The sequence below is a fragment of the Puma concolor genome, chromosome E4, assembly GCF_028749965.1.
Source record: "Puma concolor isolate L17-30 chromosome E4, mPumCon1.1.hap2, whole genome shotgun sequence".
Lineage (NCBI taxonomy): Eukaryota > Metazoa > Chordata > Mammalia > Carnivora > Felidae > Puma > Puma concolor.
The window spans coordinates 51,091,339-51,111,470 of record NC_141683.1 but is presented as its reverse complement, the minus strand read 5'-3'; the positions used below and the strand labels follow the sequence as shown (position 1 = coordinate 51,111,470).

Here is a 20,132-nt window from a genome sequence, read left to right as displayed (position 1 = left end):
CTATCATGTAGGCCCATCCTGTTAGTCTGTTTAAAAAAATTTTATTATTTTGAGTGAGAGAAGGCTGGGGGGCAGGGGGAGAGAATGAATGGAGGATGGGCAGAGAAAAAGAAGAGAGAGAGAGAGAGAAAAGAACCCAAGCAGGTTCCACACTGTCAGTGCAGAGCCAGATGTGGGGCTTGACCCCACGAACTGTGAGATCACAGTTCAAAATCAAGAGTTGGACTCTCAACCAACTGAGCGGCCCAGGCATCCCACTATTAGTCTTTATTCAAAGCCCCTGCTGTTTGCTTTGCTTGTCTGTTTACGTAAGTGTCTCTCCCTCACTCTTCTTTGCTCAAGTCAAAAAGGTTACTCTTTGGGGAAGCCTTTTCTGACTCCCAAGGTAGTTAAATGCTCTCTTTGGTGTATCAAGCACATGCCTCTTTTATAGGGCTTATCATTTGAACTATATTTGCTAGCTAACATGAAGTCCTTGAGGGAGGGACTGGTCCTTATTCATCTTTGGTTCCCAGTAGAAGTACAGAGCATATTCCATTATGGGTAATGAGTAAAGGTTTGTTGACTGACAGAATAAATGAATGAATTAATGAGTCACTGTTTTCCACATAGGTTATGCTCTTTTCAGTGTATGTACAAGGGCATATAAACATGTTTAGTTGAAAGAAAACAAAGCTACTCCAAGTCACTTGAGCATAAACATGGTTTATAAAGAGGACTACGGTGAAGACTATCACATATATGGGTCTTATAAAAGGGCAGTAAGGCTCCCAGGTTACCTCATTTCTTGTTGGAACACATGCCATCTTTTTTTTTCATCTGCTTCACCTTCTAGCTTCTTTTCTAAGTTCTTTCCTTTGTTTTTTTTTCTAGACCTTTCTGTACGCCAGTGACTTCAGCTTACATTTAGCTCTGCCTTGCTCTGGAGCTGACGCTGACTCTGGCCCGGACTGAATACTATTTTTCTGTTTTATCTCTCAGCTGGTGCCATTGGGGCAGGAACCACTCTTGTTCACTGCTGTATTCTCAGTTCCTGGCACTTAGTAATGCTTGATGATTATTTATTCTGAATTTTAAGGGTGTCCACCATCACCCTTTAAATTGTTTCTCTCAGTGTCACAGTTCTGACTTCTCTGGAGGGAAGTTTTGTTCAGAGTTCACTTTAGTCCACTATAAAGAGTTCAATACATAGTCTGAAATATGGCTTACCGGACTCATCTCTTTGGCAAAGTCTGCAGGTGGCACAGTGAGAGGCAGGAAGGTACCCAAAGCCACATCTATCGTAGTGCCTGGGGATGCACTTTCCAGAACTAGAGCCACTGCCCATCTCCCCAGAAGTGAGGCCGCCATCCTTGGAAGGTTCTTTTTGGAACTCCTCCAATCACACATGGAATGTGGGATGATAATTCATCTTCCACTGAGCTGATTAACCTGGAGTTTTCTCTGTTGAGGGGTGCAATGTACTCCTTCCATGGGATGCAATTCAGAAAAACATGAGAAAACAGGATTATTTTCTCCTACCTCCACTCCTCCTCATGCTCACATAACTTAGCTCTAGAGAACCACGTGACCTGTCCGAGAACACCCTGCTAGACTGAGGAGCAACGGGAGGTCTCGGCTCCCTATCCCACCACCATGCTCACCTGATAGGGTTGACCTGCCCATTTTATCCTACTGTCAAATGTTCCACCAGAGACCATTCCTTTGCTTGATCACGCTTTTACAGATCCACATAGCAAGGGCCAGTAGGCTGGATGCATCCCGCAGCGTATCCCTGCTAGCTGATACTCCTTTACTGGGGCTGTAGCCCCTGCCACCTGCTTCCCTCTACTGAACATGCCTTTGCAGGAGTAGAGCTGGCTTCCACCAAGGCCATTACTCTGCATCGAGGTGGGTGGCATGAGGGGTTCTGCTCACCTGCTCAGCCTTGGGGAAGGGAAAACCCTCCAGCCTCTCTGCCTGTCTCTCATGTCTGTAAGCAGGTGGACTCTTACTTTCCCCCCCTTGTTAGCCACCTCTAGTTTACTAACATGCCCCTTTTATCTGACACATTCCCCTGAGACCCTACTGAACATCTCACTCTGTTGCAAGGTTTAGCCTGCTCAGTGCACACCTCTCTTACAGGATTTGTCATATTATATTCCAGCTGTGTGCATCCCCACTGCCACGTCCCCACACCCACAGGCGTGGTAGGAGAGCTTGGAGCAGTTGGGACTCCATAGCTTGCACACCATTTCTTCACCGTGGCTGGCACGCAGTGAGGCACTAAATAGAATGCTTGGTAGGTGAAAGCTGGCTGCCTGGTTTAGTGGGAAACAAACTTGCTCAAGGGAGAAAGCTTGGGATCAAGTTTCAGTCTTGATGCTCACCACTTGACTTCCCAACATCAGTGAGTTACCAGCTACTTGACTCACCTGTACCCAGGGCTTAGCTTCAGCTGACAGGGCTACACCAGCTATTAGAATATTAAACCACTTCCATATCAGTTGGTAAACAGTCTGCACCCAATCACCTGGGTGTCATCGTAACCACTGTTCTCTCTCCCTTGGAGCCCCCAGGTTTCCCGTTGATGGTAACCAAGGGGTGAATGGACCTCGGGAGGTCTCCAGAATGCTGCTGGTACCACTCCTGGCACGTCTTCTGATTAGCCCACCCACTACTGTCTTACCTGCTGATTAATATTGTGAATCCCACCCCTGTCTCTGCCATGGGGTTGGGGTGACACCCAATGACACAGTTCACATGGAAACACTTGGCAAACTATAAAGGGCTGAATATATACACTCTACCTCCTGTCCGTGATGCCTGGGAAGGGATCAGAGCCATTAAGCAGAGGACCCTGTTTTCATTGGCAGCTCACCCTCTACTTAATCGAAGTGTGGGGAGGGACTTGGTTTGATATGTTCCAGAGCTTACTGAAAAGAGCCCACACAAAAGTTCAGATAGATGGGTCCCAGGATGGCAAAATGGAGTGGTTCTCACAAAGCATCCTTAAAAAGACTTGTCTGAATTCCTCAGCGCACAGCCTGGGATTCAATTTGCAGTCCTCTTAAGCACACACACCATCAGCTGTGTTCGCCCTGCCCAGCCCTATCGCTCACAATTAGAAGCCCATTTCTGTCCCTTTTAGCTTTGCAGGTGTCCCCCTAGGTAGGACAAGAGCAGCGGGGGAGGCAAAGGGCAGGGGGAGGAGAGCAGACTCACTGGAGTGAGTGTTCGCACGACCTAGTATTTATGGAAAATTGGATGTGCTAATGAACCTAAGATCCATCAGGGCTTTCTGAAGGCAGGACAGTCTCTGTCAACAGACCAATTAGCACACAATTATTTTCCCTTTCTGAAAGCTTATCTGAGATGCTCTTTGAATGTGTGTGCCTGAGTGAACTGCACTTTCCATTACCTCTATGGGCCTTTTCTATAATCTGCCAAAGCTGTCTGCCTCTGCTACAGAGAAAGCCCAGGGTTCTCTGGACTAACCCTCCAGAGACCCTGGTATTTTCATCACTTGGGGGAAGGGGCCTTCGGGCATCCTGTTACCAAGTCAGTGCCCAGGCAATATCTGCAAGAGGACCCTCTCCAGCTCCCTTCCTTCTTCCCATCTCCTTATATCTCTAGGGAGGACAGAGGTGGTTCAAAGCAGAATAGCAGTGGAAGGAGCAAGGACGTTGGGATCTAACGTAATCTGAGTGCCTTCCTCACTCTTGGAGATCTGGTGTGCCTCCTTATAAGGAAATGAGCTTGAGGATCACAGCCTTTGTCTCTTCTTCATGCCAGTTCTCATGGCGCAATTAACAAAGGGAAGCTACCCACATCCTTTCAATGCCTTTATCGATTTGATTGTCCACTTGTGGAACTAACCTTTGGGAGTAGCCAAGTAAAGGTCAAAAAACCACATCAGAGCCAGGCCCGGAATACTGCACAAGATGGCGGTGGTGGTGGGGAAGCAGATGGGCTGGCAGTACGTAGGTAGGGATTGTGCTGAGATAAAGGAGAGGAGAGTGGCTGTTCTCTGTTATCCTCCTTGAGGGGTCATCCTACTCCTACATAAGGCATGTAGCTCCCTCCCTACCTGGACTTGATGCTGGTGAGCAACCAGCTCAGGGGTGGGTGGATGGAAAAGCCAGTGCAAAACTCAATGACAGTGTGAACAGCTTAGATGGAGGCGGGGACAGGCAAGTGTCCCAAAGACCAGACCCACCCGCCATCTCACCCATCATCCCACCCTGCCATTCAGTCCATCACATTCCAGAAGACCCGGGCTAGTCCTCGGCCAGGGCTCCTCTTACAGGGACTTTAACACACCATAGAGATAAAGAAGACCTTACCTTGAAAGAAGCCTGGCTCTGCCTCCCCGCTGTAGTTTGACAGCTAGCCAATCACCCACTCACTCTATACAGAGACATTATTCAGCACCTGGTGCCCACCTGTGGAGGGAGGCAAGTGCATGTGTAACAGCCCGAACGCTGGGATTAGAGAAACATGTTTCTACTTGTCTGGAAACTCCTTATGGAAGTGACTGTGCCTCACTCACTCAGTGTGAGTTCTGGATGCTCCCTGCATATTTGTTAAATGAATAAATGAATGAATGAAAGAGTATATGAATGAGCTGAATGAATCCTAGTCCTGTAGGCAACTAGCCATATGACCTTGAATAAATCATTTAACTCATCTGGCCAAGGTCTTCCCATCTGTAATATTAGGATACTGTGATCTCAAGTCTATACAATTTGTTTTGCCCTGTGTTCACATTCTCAACAGAGGGCAGATCACTAAGCTATTTTGGATGAACTGCACTGTTTACACTTGTTTTTAAAAGTGATGTCATCCAAAGGGCTTTAACTCACTTTATTTTCCTGAAGCCCTCTGATGTGCCCTCAGAGGAGACAGGAGGGACACTGACTGGGTGCTAGGATTCAAACGATAAGATCCCGTTCCAGCTGCGCATAGCTCTGTGGCCTGGCACACCGCAACTCTTGGAACCTTGCTTTCCTATTTTGGAGAGTGCTAGTAGTGCGACTTGTTTCAGAGTTTCTGTAAGGGTTAAATGGGATGATCCTGGAGGATGAACTTGGCAGCTGTAGAGAGGTTGTTCCTGCCCATGTCATGGGCTCGGTCCCATTCTTTATTCAGGCTGGGTTTTTCTGCTCTTCATGCACCGTGTCTAAGGCCGCCCCTTCTTCTTTGTCTGTAATTACCCCCCTTTTCTCCTAAATCTCTCTGCCTTCCCATCCATCCCCATTCATCCTTCATGGCTCACCTCTTCCATGAAGCCTAGTCAGACTACTTTACATCACAAGGATTTCTCCTGTCTCTCTCCCTACTGTATTTCCAGTCAGTATCAAATCATCTCTCATTGAATTACTCTCTTCCATGAGTATTTTTTAAAACTAAATAGACTAAACTCTCTTTGAAAATTTCATTTACACTCTGCTCTTCACCTGGTTACTTCACCTTGTAGCTTGTGGGGCGCTAGTCACGTACACTATACTTTTGAGCCCCCACAGTGCCCCTTCCCCTTTCTCTCAGAGTGCCTGTCTTCCCTTCTTTTGCTGTCCACTTGTACTTATCTTTATTACTATTAATTTTATTTTATATTAATTTCAGTATAGCTAACATACAGTATCATGTTAGTTCCAGGTGTACGATATAGTGATTCAACAAGACTTCTACTTATCTTTAAGGACCAGCTCAGATGAGTCTCCTCTGCCCTTCTTCCCTCATGTTCCCTTTGTTTAGAGCTGTGTTTTCCTCAGCGCTCACTGACACATAGCTTCCGCTCCACTTGGATGCATCTCGGCCCGTTGCGTATGCACCTGCCTTTCCCACAGGTTGTAGTTCCCTAGAGGACACAGCATATAACTTGTGCATTTCTGTGCTCATTTCTCACCCCCCCAAAGCCTGGAACGTATTACACATGCTCTAATGTATTAAATACCCGGTGTGCCAGGCACTGTGTTCATTGCAGCTGTCTACATTGTGGTGAACAAAATAAACATGGGCTTACCCCTGTGGAGCGTTTGGTGTGTGGAGGACCCAGACTTTCACCCCACGTTTTCAGTAAAGGATGGAAAACTCCAACGCGTGTGCCTGCTGCAGGGCAGAGGTATCTGGAGCCAGGACAGAAGGTCAGGGGTATCAGGGCCGACTCCTTGAAGAACTCCAGGAAAGGCGTTCTGTGAATGTTTGATGAATTGTATGGAATTCAACAGTGGCTGCTCAATAAATACTCGTTGATTGGTTGATTGATTGTTGGCAGAGCTTTCGCAGATCCTGAGAAGAAAGGGCTGCAGGTCCCCATCATTCTTATTATGGAATTATTTCAGTGCATTTAAAGCTCCCCATTTTTCATCTTATACTTTAAAAACATCAGGGAAAAACTGATAGGCCAACTTTATAATATTTTAAAATGATTCTGTGGTGTTTTGGAATATTACATGGCTATAGGAGTTTATGTATATTTAATATACTTATTAAAATATGCAGTAAGCCCATGGCTGATTTTCTCTAAGGACGTCTCAGCGCCGAGGTGGGACTTAAATGTTTAATACTAATAATAATACTCATAACTCATATTTCTCTAGTGCTTTTCATCTTCGGGATCCCTAAAGCCTGTGAGCACCACGCCGAGTGGATGCAGCTGGGCTCGCCAGCCGGCTGACAGCCTCCACATCTGGCCTCCTGTCTCCCTCTGGGGGAGGGAGAAGGGGGGACTCCAGCTCAGAGGTCCAGCTTCCTCAGCCTACGTTGAATCTTCTCTTCCCGGATGCAAATTCCCTTCGGCCCCCTCTGAAAGCCTCCCACTGTGTGCACCTGCCGCTGCCAGCCCTCTGCCGCTGAGAGTCTGTTAGAACAGGGAAGAAAAGTGGCTTTCTGCTCCCGGGGTAGGGAAACACATGCCATCCTCCGGCTGGTCAAGGACAGGACACAGAGCCTGAGATCAGATGGCCGGAGAGGGAAGCGCATAGGGATGGTCTCCCCGTAGGGATTGTCTCTAAATCCACACTGTGCCCTCCTTCTCTAGGTCACGGAGACCAGGACGGGCCCTCTGGGCTGCAGCAACTACGACAACCTGGACTCAGTCAGCTCTGTCCTGGTACAGAGTCCGGAGAACAAAGTGCAGTTACTGGGTAAGCTGTACCGTGACGGGTGTCACACTGGGTGAAAAACTCAGACCACCAAGGAGGAGGAAAAAGCCCTCTGTGCCTCATTTGGCTAAACCCTTCTCTCACTCTCTTTTTTTTTAATATTTGAGAGAGACAGAGAGAGAGAGGTGCAGTGTGAGCAAGCAGGGGAGGGGCAGAGAGAGAGAGGGAGACACAGAATCTAAAGCAGGCTCCAGGCTCCGAGCTGTCAGCACAGAGCCTGGCACGGGGCTCAAACTCAAGAACCATGAGATCATGACCTGAGCTGAAGGAGGACGCTTAACCAACCGAGCCACCCAGGCACCCCTGGCTAAACCATATTTAAGACAAGAGCTACCAGGACTTCTGGGACGTGTATTTAACAACTTTCCCTCATTCTTTTGAGAAAACTTCTGAAATGGTTTACCCTGCATCCAAGACCATTGTTAGCACCACTCAACACCCAAACCCTCGGCATTCATAGTCTTCCCCAACCCCCAGTCACTATCCTGCATGAGTATAACATTCACCCTTATACACTTTGGTCTAGTTTGATGATCACCTTTGTTGCCCAAAGAACCCTCGGCTTTGTCCTAAGGACACATTGGGGTACGGTTAGTCTTTGCAGATGGTTATGGGGCCACCGTAGAGCTTTACAAACCATGGGACTATTGGCTACCCTGAGAGTGGTCCCTACTTTCTGTGATTGGTCTGTAATCCTCCACGGGGGATCAAGGCCAGGAGAACAGTCTGAGACGAATGGGAGCCTCCGCTGGAGACAGAACTAGCTAAAACACACTTGCCAACGGGAAGGCGATAGGACAGGTAAGGGGAGGTAGGGGAGGTGCTTAGTTCCTGCTGTCTGCCCCGCAGGCATCCTGGGGGCAGGGCAATGCAAACGGATTCAGACAGGGCTGTTTGGCAGTCGGAAAAGTTCCTTTTTCTTGAGGCCTAACTGAATTGGACTCTGTTTAAGATATTATTGTCTTGGTATTATAAAATCAATAGCCCTCACCCAGGATCTACGATTACAAATTCCAGGCAACCTGAGCCAGATGCAACCCATCAGTTCTTTTGGAATCAAGGAATATATAATAAAAAGGAGTAAAAGACTGCTTTATTTAGAGCCACCTAATGCAATTAGCATCCCTCTTCTCCTCTGTCCTTAGATGGGCTGGGTTTGTGTCTGGAAATTAGCGATGAGTGAAGTTCGGAATGTCTGGTGGTTCATTTGGAATAGTTTATGCCATTTAATTTTATAGCCCATCACTCATGCAGACACTGCTCGGGGCACTTATTTTATAGCAATGGGAAGTGTTATGGTGAGGAGGAGGGAGGTAGTGGGGGAGGTGAAGAGAAAGGACTTGGATGGGTGTGTGTGGAAAGGCAGCATGTGGACCGGATATGTGGGGAGGGCCGCTCCAGTGCCACTGCAGGCACAGCATCAAGAGAGGAAACTTGAGGAGCAGTTCAGATACAAGGTGGATCTCAAACAGGACTTCTGCTGGTGCTGCCGTGCTAAGTTATGTTTTCAGGTCCACAGAGACTAGGATGCATACTTTGGGCTCTCTGATTTCCTGCCAAGGACACAGTCAAGGGTGTGACGATAAAGAGCTGGCAGGTATTTGAGGAAAGGGGAGCTCAGCGTATCCGAAGTTCTCACGTCCCCCACTCTCCTGGCACCGTCTCTCGCGATGTCCCTACTGGGGCAGCCTCTTGCAGGTCTGCCCTCGAACCTGGCCCAGGCGGCATCCAAAGGCATGCGTGTCCTTCACTCATCCCTTGATGTGCTTCCGACAGCCACCGTGTGTGGCTTGAAGCCAAAGAGGGGTGTATTGTGCTCCTGGTAAACTAAAACCCACCACCACAGATGGATAGGAAGACTGAAGCCTAGAGAAATTTAGTGGATTATATCCCAAGATCAGGGGAGCTAATTAGCAGGGAGAGCGGAGAACCATTCCTACCTACCCAGGCTTGACTGAACTTCCAAATCTCGGTGAGAGTTAAGCACACTGAGGCAGGGCAGCCGGTCACAGGCGTGCAGTACAAGCTGATGGTACCACGGCAGAGTGCGACACCAAGCCAACTTTACTAGTCCTGCGACGTGGGCAGGTCACTGTGGCCATCGGCCCTGGATTCTCAGTGTGCCCAGGGAGTCACACGCGATCGTATCTGGGAAGCACCTGGTGTGGTGCCTGGCCACTGCGTACCAACAACGCCTGTCCCTGCCTCCTGACCAGAGCAGTCTCCTTGGTCGTCAAGGGTGGGGTGGGACATCCCAGAACATCTGTGACTTAGCAAAGCCAGAAACAGGATGGCTAGCTGAAGCAGAGCAAAAAGCCCATCAAGCCTTGATTCCTCCTTCATGAGATTGTAAGGTCTTCTTTTATCTGAAATATCTTCCCATTTCCATCCTAGAGATGCCGATGTGCAGCCAATGAGGCCATTCGTATGATACGCACGCTCTCAATTTGGCTGATGTGAGGGGTTCTCCGAAGCCTTGGGCTTCGATGCTCCTCATCTGCATTTTCAGACCCTCTCCCACCCATCACTGGGGCAGCGGTAAGCCCCTCATCCCATCAGCTCCATAGAGTTAGGCCCTGGGGTGACCGTTCTTGGGCCCAGAATGCCCAAGTCAGCAGAACCCCAGCTGGCGATCCTGCAGCCTTAAGTGTGGGAAACCAGGTCCCCACTGGTCCTTGCCCCACAATTCCCTGATGCGTCCTTTCCCTAGGCCTACAGGTGCTGCTGCCCGAGTACCTGCGTGAGCGCTTTGTGGCGGCGGCACTCAGCTATATCACATGCAGCTCTGAGGGGGAGCTCGTCTGCAAGGAGAATGACTGTTGGTGCAAGTGCAGCCCCACCTTCCCAGAATGCAACTGTCCGGATGCTGACATCCAGGCCATGGAGGACAGCCTGGTGCAGATCCAGGACTCTTGGGTGACTCACAACCGGCAGTTTGAGGAGTCAGGTGAGCAGTTGACGGGCCCACACTTCCCTGTCAATGGGACATGCTCTGAGGTGCGGGACTAGAAGGTGGGGAACTTACCTTGGATCCCACCTCATCCGCTTACCTGTGTCCTTGGCCCCTACCAGGTTATCTCACAACCTCACGTCTCAGGTGGTTGTCTTCTTGTTATCTGTGCAAATGGACGTGATCCCTACCAAAGACATGCGTCACGAGGACTTAATGAGCTAATGTGGATATATCTGAGGGCGTTAGGACTTGCCTGGTTTGTCTGATACACGTTTGCTACAGATTGCCTGTGCACAGGTGCACAAGGAATGAAGTACGTAGAATAGTTCTAGGAGGCACCCAGCACATACTAGTCCTTGCTTGTTACACGTATAGCTAATAGCAAGGTTACCTTGAGATGCAGATTTAGGGCTTGGTTTTGAATCCTTGTTCTGGGTTCTGGTTTGAATGTTTGTGTCCCGCCCCCCCCCCCCCAAATTCATACGTTGAAAATATAATGCCCAGGGAGGTGGGGGCCTTTGGGAGGTGATTAGGGATTAGTGCTCTTATAACAGAGGCCCCAGAGAGATCCTTCTCACCTTCGGCCATGTGAAGACACAGTGAGAAGTGAGCCACACTCGACCCAGAGAGGGCCTTCCCCAGAACCTGACCGTGGTGGCATTCTGATCTTGGACTTCCAGCTTCTTGAACCGTGAGCAGTAAACTTCTGTTGTTTATAAGCTGCTCGGTCTGTGGTATTTTCTGAGAGCAGCCCCCAAAGACTGAGACACTCTGTTACTGACCAGCTTTGTGACCTTATGTGAGCCATGCAGCTTCAGAATACCTCCATTCCTCATCTGTAAGAGAGGGAAAGTGATAATAATAGGTGGATGGAAGGCTCATATGGGATAATGTAGATAAAATTAATGTATAACTATCTCTACCTGATACACTCATACATTTCAACACTAAATGAGTGATAGTTATGTGGATAGATATAGCTCAGAAACATGTTGGGTTAAACAAAGTGAAAATGAAAAATGTTACATATACATATCATGTGAATAATACTATGATACAATATTATTAAATATAACACATATTTAATACTATTTATATGATGCTTAAAAACATACTGGCCAATACTTAATGTTTTTACAGATAAACATATGCAGAAAACATTAAGAAATATAATGATAAAGAAAACACCCAAGAGAGTGGTTACATCAAGATGGGAGATAGAAGGGAAGTTTAAGGCCTTCGACTGTATATTTTCTTTGCAGAATTTCTCTAAAACAAAACAAAAGACTGAAGTCAATGTGGCAAAGTGGCTAAATCTAGTTGGTGGGCACATGGGAGTTTATTCTGTTACTCCCTGTGCTCTTTTGTAAGCTTACATGTTTTATAAAAAAACCTACGTACATGCTAGTTGTTAATGCCATCACTAGGTATGATTCTCCAACCACTGGGAAGGGGAAGAGGGGTATGAAGAACCAAGCTGAGGCCCCAGGCATTGACATTTCAAGTCCTAGACAGGTAGTTAGTTGCTAAGGAGAACATTCCAGTCCCCCCAACACCAGCTGCACAGGAGTTGTGATGGTGGGATGTGTTCAATGATGCTTAATGTGGGGCATGACTTCGGGCGCTCACCACTGTGAGTTACTTACTGCTGAGTAAATGAGGGCTATCTGGGCCCCCATCAAGAGACAGTGGCTGCAGGTCCCAAGTAAAAGCAGATCTGGGCATAAATTCAGCCAATGTGTTGTGACCAGGAAGCTCTGGGAAGAGCACAGACTTGGAGTAGGCAGCAAGGACCAGAAAGCATCTTGCTTCTGGATTAGCTACAGGAAAGAATGGGTGTCTGGCCTAGAGGTGAAGCTTGAAAGAGACAAAGGGTATTCCAGAGTCAGAGAGAAGGATGTGGACAGGAGCAGCTGGTCTCAGGGACTGGAAATTTTCTAAGAAGCTTTCTGAGCTGGGTGCTCAGTCTCCCTGGGTCCACATTTGCCAGCTGTGCCTGCCTTCCACCTTCCACAGGATGTTGTGGTGTTACTGAAGAATACCAGCCTGTGACAGTGTTGTGAATGACTTACAGGAAGTTATAAAGGGAGAAAGTGGTACATCCCAAGGTCATTGGCAAAAGCGTGACCTCTGGCCTGCTTGGGTCATGACGGAAATCTGTTTTGAAATTCAGAAGCATATTAGGGACAGGAAAGATGGAAAAGAATCCTGAGGCTCTGTTTTATGGCATGTTATTCATTTTCCAAATAAGGCAGTTTAAAAAGAAATATATACAAGGGCCTGGGAGAATGGCTATGGAGCCTCTTTCCTCAGGCAATGAGTCCGGAGGGCCGGCTGGGTCTGGGGAGCGCCCTGCCGTCCCAGAGTCTGCGTGACTCCCCCTCAGCTCAGCTCTGCGTCCTTGCCCACAGAGGAATTCCAGGCCCTGCTGAAAAGGCTGCCTGGAGACAGGTTCCTGAACTCCACAGCCATCTCCCAGTTCTGGGCCATGGACACCAGCCTTCAGCACCGCTACCAGCAGCTGGGAGCCAGCTTGAAATCGCTGTTCAAGAAGACCCACCGGATTGTCCGCAGGCTCTTCAACCTCTGCAAGCGCTGCCACCGGCAGCCTCGCTTCCGCCTGCCCAAGGAGAGGTGAGCACCCCAGCTGCCCGGGCCCAAGCCTGGCCCCTTCCCCTGAGGCTGCTGAGGCCGGGGGGCCCTCTGTCCAACATGGCAGATCTGGCGGCGGTGACCCAGATGAGGCCTTTTAGATTCTCTGCTCTCTTCGCCTGCTCGTGACTTGTGTCTGACATCGGAGAGAGCAAACAGAGAGAGGCTAATTTTACTTTTTATAAAGTATAGTATATTCAAATGTTATTCTAGTCATGCTCTAATTCTCACTCATTTCTACTTTAAGAAGTTTTTTTCAGGAAACAGAGGGGTGGAGTTGAAGCTCACACACCAATTACATACAGTGAGAATATACACACACTGGGTTGCTTGAAACAAGTGATTAGTTCTGAGTCACAAAAGGAAAAAAGCTGAGCCCCACCCCAACCCCGCCCTCAGGAGCAGAGGCAGGCTGTATCATCATAGGCCCTCACCGCACACCCACTCACACGCTCGTTTATTCAACAAGTGCACACTGCGTATCCTAATATTAAGCAGTGTGTGTGTGGGTCCTCGGGAAAACATAATCAATATATAGAAACACAAAAACTGTAAAATGATACCTATGCGGCAGCCACTTAAATCCACATTTGTGGAACATAAATCAGAGGCAGGGTCTAGTAAAAGCAAAAGCCTGAGAGAAGAGCTACCTTGGAGAAGGAAGTCTCGGCCAGCTTGTGTGGGAGAAGATAGAAATGGTGCACGGAGACGGGGCGTCGCAGGGCGTGGAGGCTGCCTCGCAACCCGGAGATGCGGCTCTGACAGAGGCACCCGTAAGAAGGGAAGCGTCAGTGGAGAGCCTAGACTAGCAAAGGCTTTTGAGAGGGGCTCACTTTTTTTTTTCCTTCAAGAAATCACTATTAAATGCTTACCAAGCGCCAGGAACGACCCTGGTTTCTGAGAACATGTCGGTGAAGAATAATGCAGTGTTCCTGGGGCGCCTGGGTGGCGCAGTCGGTTAAGCGTCCGACTTCAGCCAGGTCACGATCTCGTGGTCCGTGAGTTCGAGCCCCGCGTCGGGCTCTGGGCTGGTGGCTCGGAGCCTGGAGCCTGTTTCCGATTCTGTGTCTCCCTCTCTCTCTGCCCCTCCCCCGTTCATGCTCTGTCTCTCTCTGTCCCAAAAATAAATAAAAACGTTGAAAAAAAAAATTAAAAAAAAAAAATAATGCAGTGTTCCTGCTCTCGTGGCGTCTTCAGAGAAGCCATCTGTGAACAGGGAAACCATAAACAACAATTTCCAATCCTGATCCTTGCTGTGGATTATATAAAAACAGGCTGATGTGATAGAGAGCGAGCGACTGGGTGGTTCTTTCAAAAAGGGTGTCACAGAAGACCTCTTTGAGGAGGTATCACAGGAGCGGAAACCTAAATCTAAAGAGGGAGCCAGCCATAGAAAATTCCTCTTCGTGGTGAAAGAGTGACAGAAGCAGTGGGAACGGGAAGGACGGGGACGGTAAGTGGGAAAGCAATGGATGGGAGTTGGGAAGTTTGGAGAACTAGGGATCGGACGGTCTTATTTAAAAAGCTGAAAACTACGTTAGGTGTTTTGGTACAGAGGCTGTGGGAGATCTTCTGTAGGCTTTTGAGTAAGCGAAGGAAGTGGTACTTGGGAGGGATGAGCCCGGCTGCTGCCAGTACAAGTCTGATGTCAAGTATTTCTGGTGCTGATCCATCAGACAGACGCTGAGCTCTAGGCCTTACTCGATCATTCCAGAGTGGTGCAGTAGGGTTTCCATCATTCAGAGAACTCGGGGCTTTTATCTTTCTCATTACCTTCCCTGCCTATTAGTCAGTCTCCTCCTACCCTCAGGAGCGACGCCAAAGCGTGTCTCTGTGTGACTCTTTATTCATTCTTACCTCCCTTCCCAAAGGTCCTTGCCCTATTGGTGGAATCGCATCCAGTCCCTCCTCTACTGTGGAGAAAGCACCTTCCCCGGCACCTTCCTGGAACAGAGCCACAGCTGCACCTGCCCCTATGACCAGTCTTCCTGCCAGGGCCCCATCCCCTGTGCCTTGGGCGAAGGGCCTGCATGTGCCCACTGTGCTCCGGACAACAGCACGCGCTGCGGGGGCTGTAACCCAGGCTACGTGCTGGCCCAGGGGTTGTGCCGGCCAGAGGTGGCCGAGTCCCTGGAGAACTTTCTGGGGCTGGAGACAGACCTGCAGGACCTGGAGCTGAAGTACCTGTTGCAGAAGCGGGACAGCCGCATCGAGGTGCACTCCATCTTCATCAGCAACGACATGCGTCTGGGCAGCTGGTTTGACCCTTCCTGGAGGAAGCGCATGCTGCTCACGCTGAAGAGTAACAAGTACAAGCCTGGGCTGGTGCACGTGATGCTGGCCTTGTCCCTGCAGATCTGCCTCACCAAGAACAGCACCCTGGAGCCTGTCATGGCCATCTACGTCAACCCGTTTGGGGGCAGCCACTCTGAGAGCTGGTTCATGCCCGTGAATGAGGGCAGCTTCCCCGACTGGGAAAGGACTAACGTGGATGCAGCTGCCCAGTGCCAAAACTGGACTATCACCTTGGGGAACAGGTGGAAGACCTTCTTTGAGACAGTCCATGTTTACCTACGGAGCCGAATCAAGTCCCTGGATGACAGCTCCAATGAGACAATCTACTACGAGCCCCTGGAGATGACGGATCCCTCCAAGAACTTGGGCTACATGAAAATCAACACCTTGCAGGTCTTTGGCTACAGCCTCCCCTTTGACCCGGATGCTATCCGGGACTTAATTCTCCAGTTAGACTACCCGTACACTCAAGGTTCCCAGGACTCTGCCCTCTTGCAGCTTATAGAGCTTAGGGACCGGGTAAACCAGCTCTCTCCCCCGGGCAAAGTCCGGCTTGACCTTTTCTCCTGCTTGCTCCGGCATCGGCTCAAGCTGGCCAACAACGAGGTGGGCAGGATCCAGTCCTCCCTGAGGGCTTTCAATTCCAAGCTGCCAAACCCTGTGGAGTATGAGACAGGCAAACTGTGTAGCTAATGGGGGCCCCACTCCAGTGCTGGGCAGGGAGGTGATCCCTGAATCCAGGGTGCAAAGATCATCCAAGCCCTCACCTTAGTGCCAACAGGGTTCTCCCTTGAGACTTTCCGCACCCAGCCGATGGGACCTCAGGGCGTGGACTAAAGCAGGCAGGAGAGAAAGAGACCATCACCGCACACGTGTACACGCTCACCATGTGCGTGCACACACACGCGCGCGCATACACATACACTCTCTCACTCACACAGGGAGGCTACGACTCAGCAGCCTCGAATCTGTGAAGTCGGTGCTTTCAAATGCATGCAGTTGAAGGAGAGGAGCCAAGGGAGAGATTAAGAAAAAGAACCAGCCAAACCGTGAAAACAAAATCCTTAAAAAGTGATTCTTATCATTCAAGAAAGCAAGAGGGGGCATGGGGGTAGGAACAGGAGCAGATCCCCCTCCCCCACCGAGTCACTTTTGTATTCTTTTTAAGCAGGTTTCTTAAAATGGCGTTGTTTCGTGATCCCCCCAGCGTTGGTTCTTACTTTTTGTATGCTGCCTCCTCTGTGCCCTCCCAGACACTGACTGCTTCTCAAGCCGGCTCCCCTGAGACACTCAAGGTGACACCAACAGAGGACCGTAAGGGCAGACAGGCAGGCTTGCTCTGCTCTCCACTCCTCCCTCCCTCCAGCCCCCTCGCTTCCTCAGCCCCCCTACTTTGTTCCACATTCCCCTCGTGGTCCAGCCGGAACTCCTCTTCCGATGGCACCTGTCCTGTCCAAGAAAGCAGCTCTGTCAAGTTAGAAAGAGACAATGTATAGGGAAATGTTCTTTTTTAAAAACAAAACAAAAATATTTATTTTGTGATTGTTTTCTTTGTCAATCTGCTCCAGCCACATGAACGTATGAGTAAAAGTTTACCTGGTTTAATATATTTTCTTAAAAGGCCTTTTTTAGGGGAAAACAGAAAAGAGAAAACAAAAGAAGATTATGGTTCCCTGGGCTGCCTGGATTTTTTTTTTTTAATTGCTCTGTGTGTGATACATGGACATCCATGGATGGTGGATAGGCCGTGGGGGAGGCTGGTTGATTAGTGTGTTTTCAAAAGCGAATGCATGTCTGGCTTGACTGGGGTGTGTGTGGCGGGGGTTGTTACATGAAGAATGGAGCGAGGCAGAACTCCGGGTCCCAGAGTTACCTGGCTACCCTTCCCCCTCTTCCCAGACAGGAGAACTAACACAAGTCTTACAGCCAGGACTCCTCGCTATCAGAGGAGTGATGTGAAGGTCCCTGCTCACAGGGGAGCTGCAGCCTCTGCGTTGGGTAAATGTGTACTGAGGTGGGCTGGGGGTTGGGGGGGAGGGCGCCTCTTTGCCAACACTGCTGCAGGCATCAGGAGAGTTTCCCATACTCGGCATCTTCTAGTCTGTGATCGCCTTTTGAGGAAACTGGGAAGGATGCAGACGTGGCATTGGTTTTCTCTGTTCTGATTACCACTTTCCCAGCCTAAAAAGCAGGTTGGATGTACGCCACACAGAATGAGGCATCATTCTCCCCAGAGTGCCTCCCCCAGGTGGTCCGAGAAGCATTTCACAGCAGATCTCTTGGAGAACCACTTCCTCTCTACTCTCCACAGGTTCCAATTTCTTCAGGCGAAAGTCACCACATAAATACTAAGTACTCCATTCCCTACGTGGGCTATATCTCAGTTGGTACAAAACGAACTGGGAGACAGAAAGGATGGTTGTGTCTATGCACCCAAGAGCCTTCGACGTTTATTGTTGCATAGAGAAGAATTCAGCATCATATTTAATCATTGTACCCTATCTCAATCCACAACGACCTGAAATCTTTGGTAGACAAGCAGCCTCCAGCATTTCTTTCTTCAAAGTTCCCCTGGAGGCTTCTAGGGCAGAAATCCAGAGTGATGGGATAACCTAGGGGGTAACGCACACACTGGCTATTTCTACTGGGCCACTGCTTGCTTTGACGAATTTGTACCAAGCCACTCATCTGTGGAAGATGGAACCAGCAGATGTCCTCTTCATCAATGGGGTACTGATGTGCCAGAGGAGTATGCTTTGGTTGGGAAGGGGGTTGCAAGCGGTAGGAAGGCATTGATACTTTCCACTGACAGGGTTTGAGAGGTGCAAGAGAGATACCAGAGTCTGATTTTAGCACTGACTGTGCATGTCTCCACGCTGCAGGACTGGGTGGGCACATGCTTTCACCCATGAATTAATGGCAAACCATGTACAGCAATATTCAGAGTGAGGAGGAAAGCAGTTGAGAATGTGCTGTGCACAAAGTTAGCAGTGAGCACCTTCAGTAGCATGAAGGCAATTGCTCCGGTGAGAAGAGAGTCAGTACGTGGGGGCTCACGTCTTACCTGGGCCGGTCCCACAGTTGAGGGGTAGGAAACCTTAGCTATCAGTCTCTGAATCAGACCAGACTGGGGGAAAAGCATACCTATAGAGTTATTAGAAGGATGTTGTGTCTCCTTATTTTAGGAAGGCTCTGGAAAGATGATGGTGTGACATACTCAGGTTTTAGAAACAGATGCACCCAATCACAAAGATTTCCACTTCTTGCCTGCTAGAAGGCTTAAACCATGAAGCTGAGTTTATCAACTCCACTTAAAAGTACTATTACACATTAGTAAATATTTAGGAGTGCCCTTCTAAACCCAGATGTAAGTACCATATTGATAGAAGGCCTAAAAGACATTATTAATTAATCACAGTAGAAGGAATGTTTATATTTGACCTACTCATCTGTTCTCTGTGATGGATGCCTGACTCTTGTGAGACAGTGATGGGTGTCTGGTGTACCAGAGCTTGGATCAAAGCAACAGACCAAAGATTTTGCTTCTAGAAAGCAGGTGGAAGACAGTGGGGGTGGCGGGGGTGGTAAAGTATGGACAAGATTCCTCAAGAGATTTTTAAAGGCTTGAGACCACACATTGAGCACAGAGGTTCTCAGAAAGCTAGGCTAAGAATGCCATAATACAAAAAGGCTGTCCCAGTCAAAATTGTCACCTTGAAAGTCTACAATAATCAGAAGATGTGAACAACCTATTCTTATACACAGTTGAAAATAAAGAATTGTCATTAATTAATTAGTCCTGGGCTGTCTGTCAATGTTGGTGAACTGAATGGAGAAGTAAGAGACAAATGGATATAACAATCACGAATCCAGGCCTTAATTGTAACCCCAAAGAACTAATACATCAAAAGCTAATCTGCCCTAATGCTTGAGACTAATACCTCTAATACTAAATAACATATTTAATCCCCCGTGCTAATAATAATAATGCTAAGCTCTGTAAGCATATTCATGCATCGACAGCCAAACATAAATGAAGATCTCTTCAAATACAGGGCATCACAAATAGTTCAGATTCCATTCTTGGCTTCTTTTCACAAATATGAAAATAGTGGTCATGATGGGGAGAGCTGCCTTATGAGTAGATGGAATATATTGCCTACAGAATGTCCTGCCCCCAAATATCACCTTCAAAGCCTGTAATTTCATCATGCAAGTCTGCTCTCTTGTATATAAGAGAGAGATTTCTTTGCCATTGTATTTTGTATGAAAATTAAAATGCCCTTAGGAAGAAATAAGTCTTAGAAGCTAACCCACTGGCAAAATAGAGGATTAGATTTTTGGAGCTAGAAGATTTTTCGAGGTCTTCCAGTCCTACCCATTTCTGACATGAGGGGGAAGAGGTTACAGCACTTGCCTGAGGTTGTATCTATCAGAAGGGGAGGAAGTGCAGTCTTTCGTCTCTAACTCTCTCTTCCAGTAAATGACATTTGGGACCTAGGGGGTGACAGAGACCCAGTTTCAGGGCTTGGGAGTATGAGGGTGGGGAAAGGAAGACACATATCTGGGAAGGAGAGGAGAACTTCCGAGAGGTGGGAGAATCCTCACATTTTTTCCTGGGAGTGATTCTAACAAAAGTAATCAGCTGCTGTAGCAATTGAAAGGAAAAGACTTAAGTCTCTCCCCTGAGAAGATTTAAGCATGGGGTAGACATATTTCCATCCAAGGCTGGAGATGCAGGGATCAATTTGCTGGTTTCCTGATAACTCTATCAGCTCAGTGATTTTTAATTACAGCATCCTGCCTCCAATTTCTTGCTGTTTTCTCTACCATCAGTTTGAGTTTGAATACCATTACAAATCTGATAACTTCTGCCAAGCATCTTTATTGTGAAGGGTAGAGATGTCTGGGTAACAACAACATGCAAAGGCTCTAGGCTGTGCAGTCACTGTGGTAAACATATGACCTAGGTCTAGGGCCACGGCAGAGAACAGTAATGAGGCAATACTCTCTGCTGTGCACTAAGAGTGCTTGTTCTATCTAGCAGTAGAGCAGGAATACAGACCAAAGGAGCCACTGAGACACAA

The 20,132-nt window shown here is 48.4% G+C and overlaps 3 protein-coding genes across 20 annotated transcripts in view; 1 reads left to right on the top strand and 2 right to left on the bottom strand.

The window, feature by feature from the left end:
* Nucleotides 1–13,542, bottom strand: part of LOC147572670 (uncharacterized) — a 33,421-nt gene extending 19,879 nt beyond the window's left edge. For 5 of the 12 annotated variants that reach the window (XR_015245900.1, XR_015245904.1, XR_015245903.1 and 2 more), the window contains exons 1-7: nt 13,401–13,542; nt 12,373–12,886; nt 10,677–10,934; nt 4,845–5,839; nt 4,326–4,424; nt 3,855–3,978; nt 1,210–1,466 (exon numbers count right to left, since the gene is read on the bottom strand). Coding sequence is in view for 1 of the 12 variants with exons in the window: in XM_086693502.1 (XP_086549628.1) it covers nt 1,210–1,327 (118 nt within the window). In the remaining 11 variants the exon portion in view is untranslated. Of the gene's footprint in view, nt 1–1,209; nt 1,467–3,854; nt 3,979–4,325; nt 4,425–4,844; nt 5,840–6,004; nt 6,174–10,195; nt 10,283–10,676; nt 10,935–12,372; nt 12,887–13,400 lie in introns of those variants that run through there. The other 7 variants (XR_015245908.1, XR_015245905.1, XR_015245907.1 and 4 more) reach the window with 7 other exon arrangements.
* Nucleotides 1–16,650, top strand: part of BRINP2 (BMP/retinoic acid inducible neural specific 2) — a 127,272-nt gene extending 110,622 nt beyond the window's left edge. For 3 of the 4 annotated variants that reach the window (XM_086693497.1, XM_025921130.2, XM_086693498.1), the window contains exons 5-8: nt 7,022–7,127; nt 9,856–10,092; nt 12,510–12,732; nt 14,622–16,650. In XM_086693497.1, the coding sequence (XP_086549623.1) occupies nt 7,022–7,127; nt 9,856–10,092; nt 12,510–12,732; nt 14,622–15,738 (1,683 nt within the window). In that variant the 3' untranslated portion in view covers nt 15,739–16,650. The remainder of the gene's footprint in view (nt 1–7,021; nt 7,128–9,855; nt 10,093–12,509; nt 12,733–14,621) is intronic. The other variant, XM_086693500.1, reaches the window with a different exon arrangement.
* LOC147572669 (uncharacterized) overlaps nt 13,804–20,132 on the bottom strand; it is a 37,039-nt gene continuing 30,710 nt past the window's right edge. For 2 of the 4 annotated variants that reach the window (XR_015245895.1, XR_015245896.1), the window contains 4 exons: nt 16,438–16,512; nt 15,813–15,878; nt 14,935–15,703; nt 13,804–13,956 (listed from right to left, as the gene is read on the bottom strand). Coding sequence is in view for 1 of the 4 variants with exons in the window: in XM_086693501.1 (XP_086549627.1) it covers nt 15,809–15,878; nt 16,438–16,512 (145 nt within the window). In the remaining 3 variants the exon portion in view is untranslated. Of the gene's footprint in view, nt 13,957–14,934; nt 15,704–15,808; nt 15,879–16,437; nt 19,543–20,132 lie in introns of those variants that run through there. The other 2 variants (XR_015245894.1, XM_086693501.1) reach the window with 2 other exon arrangements.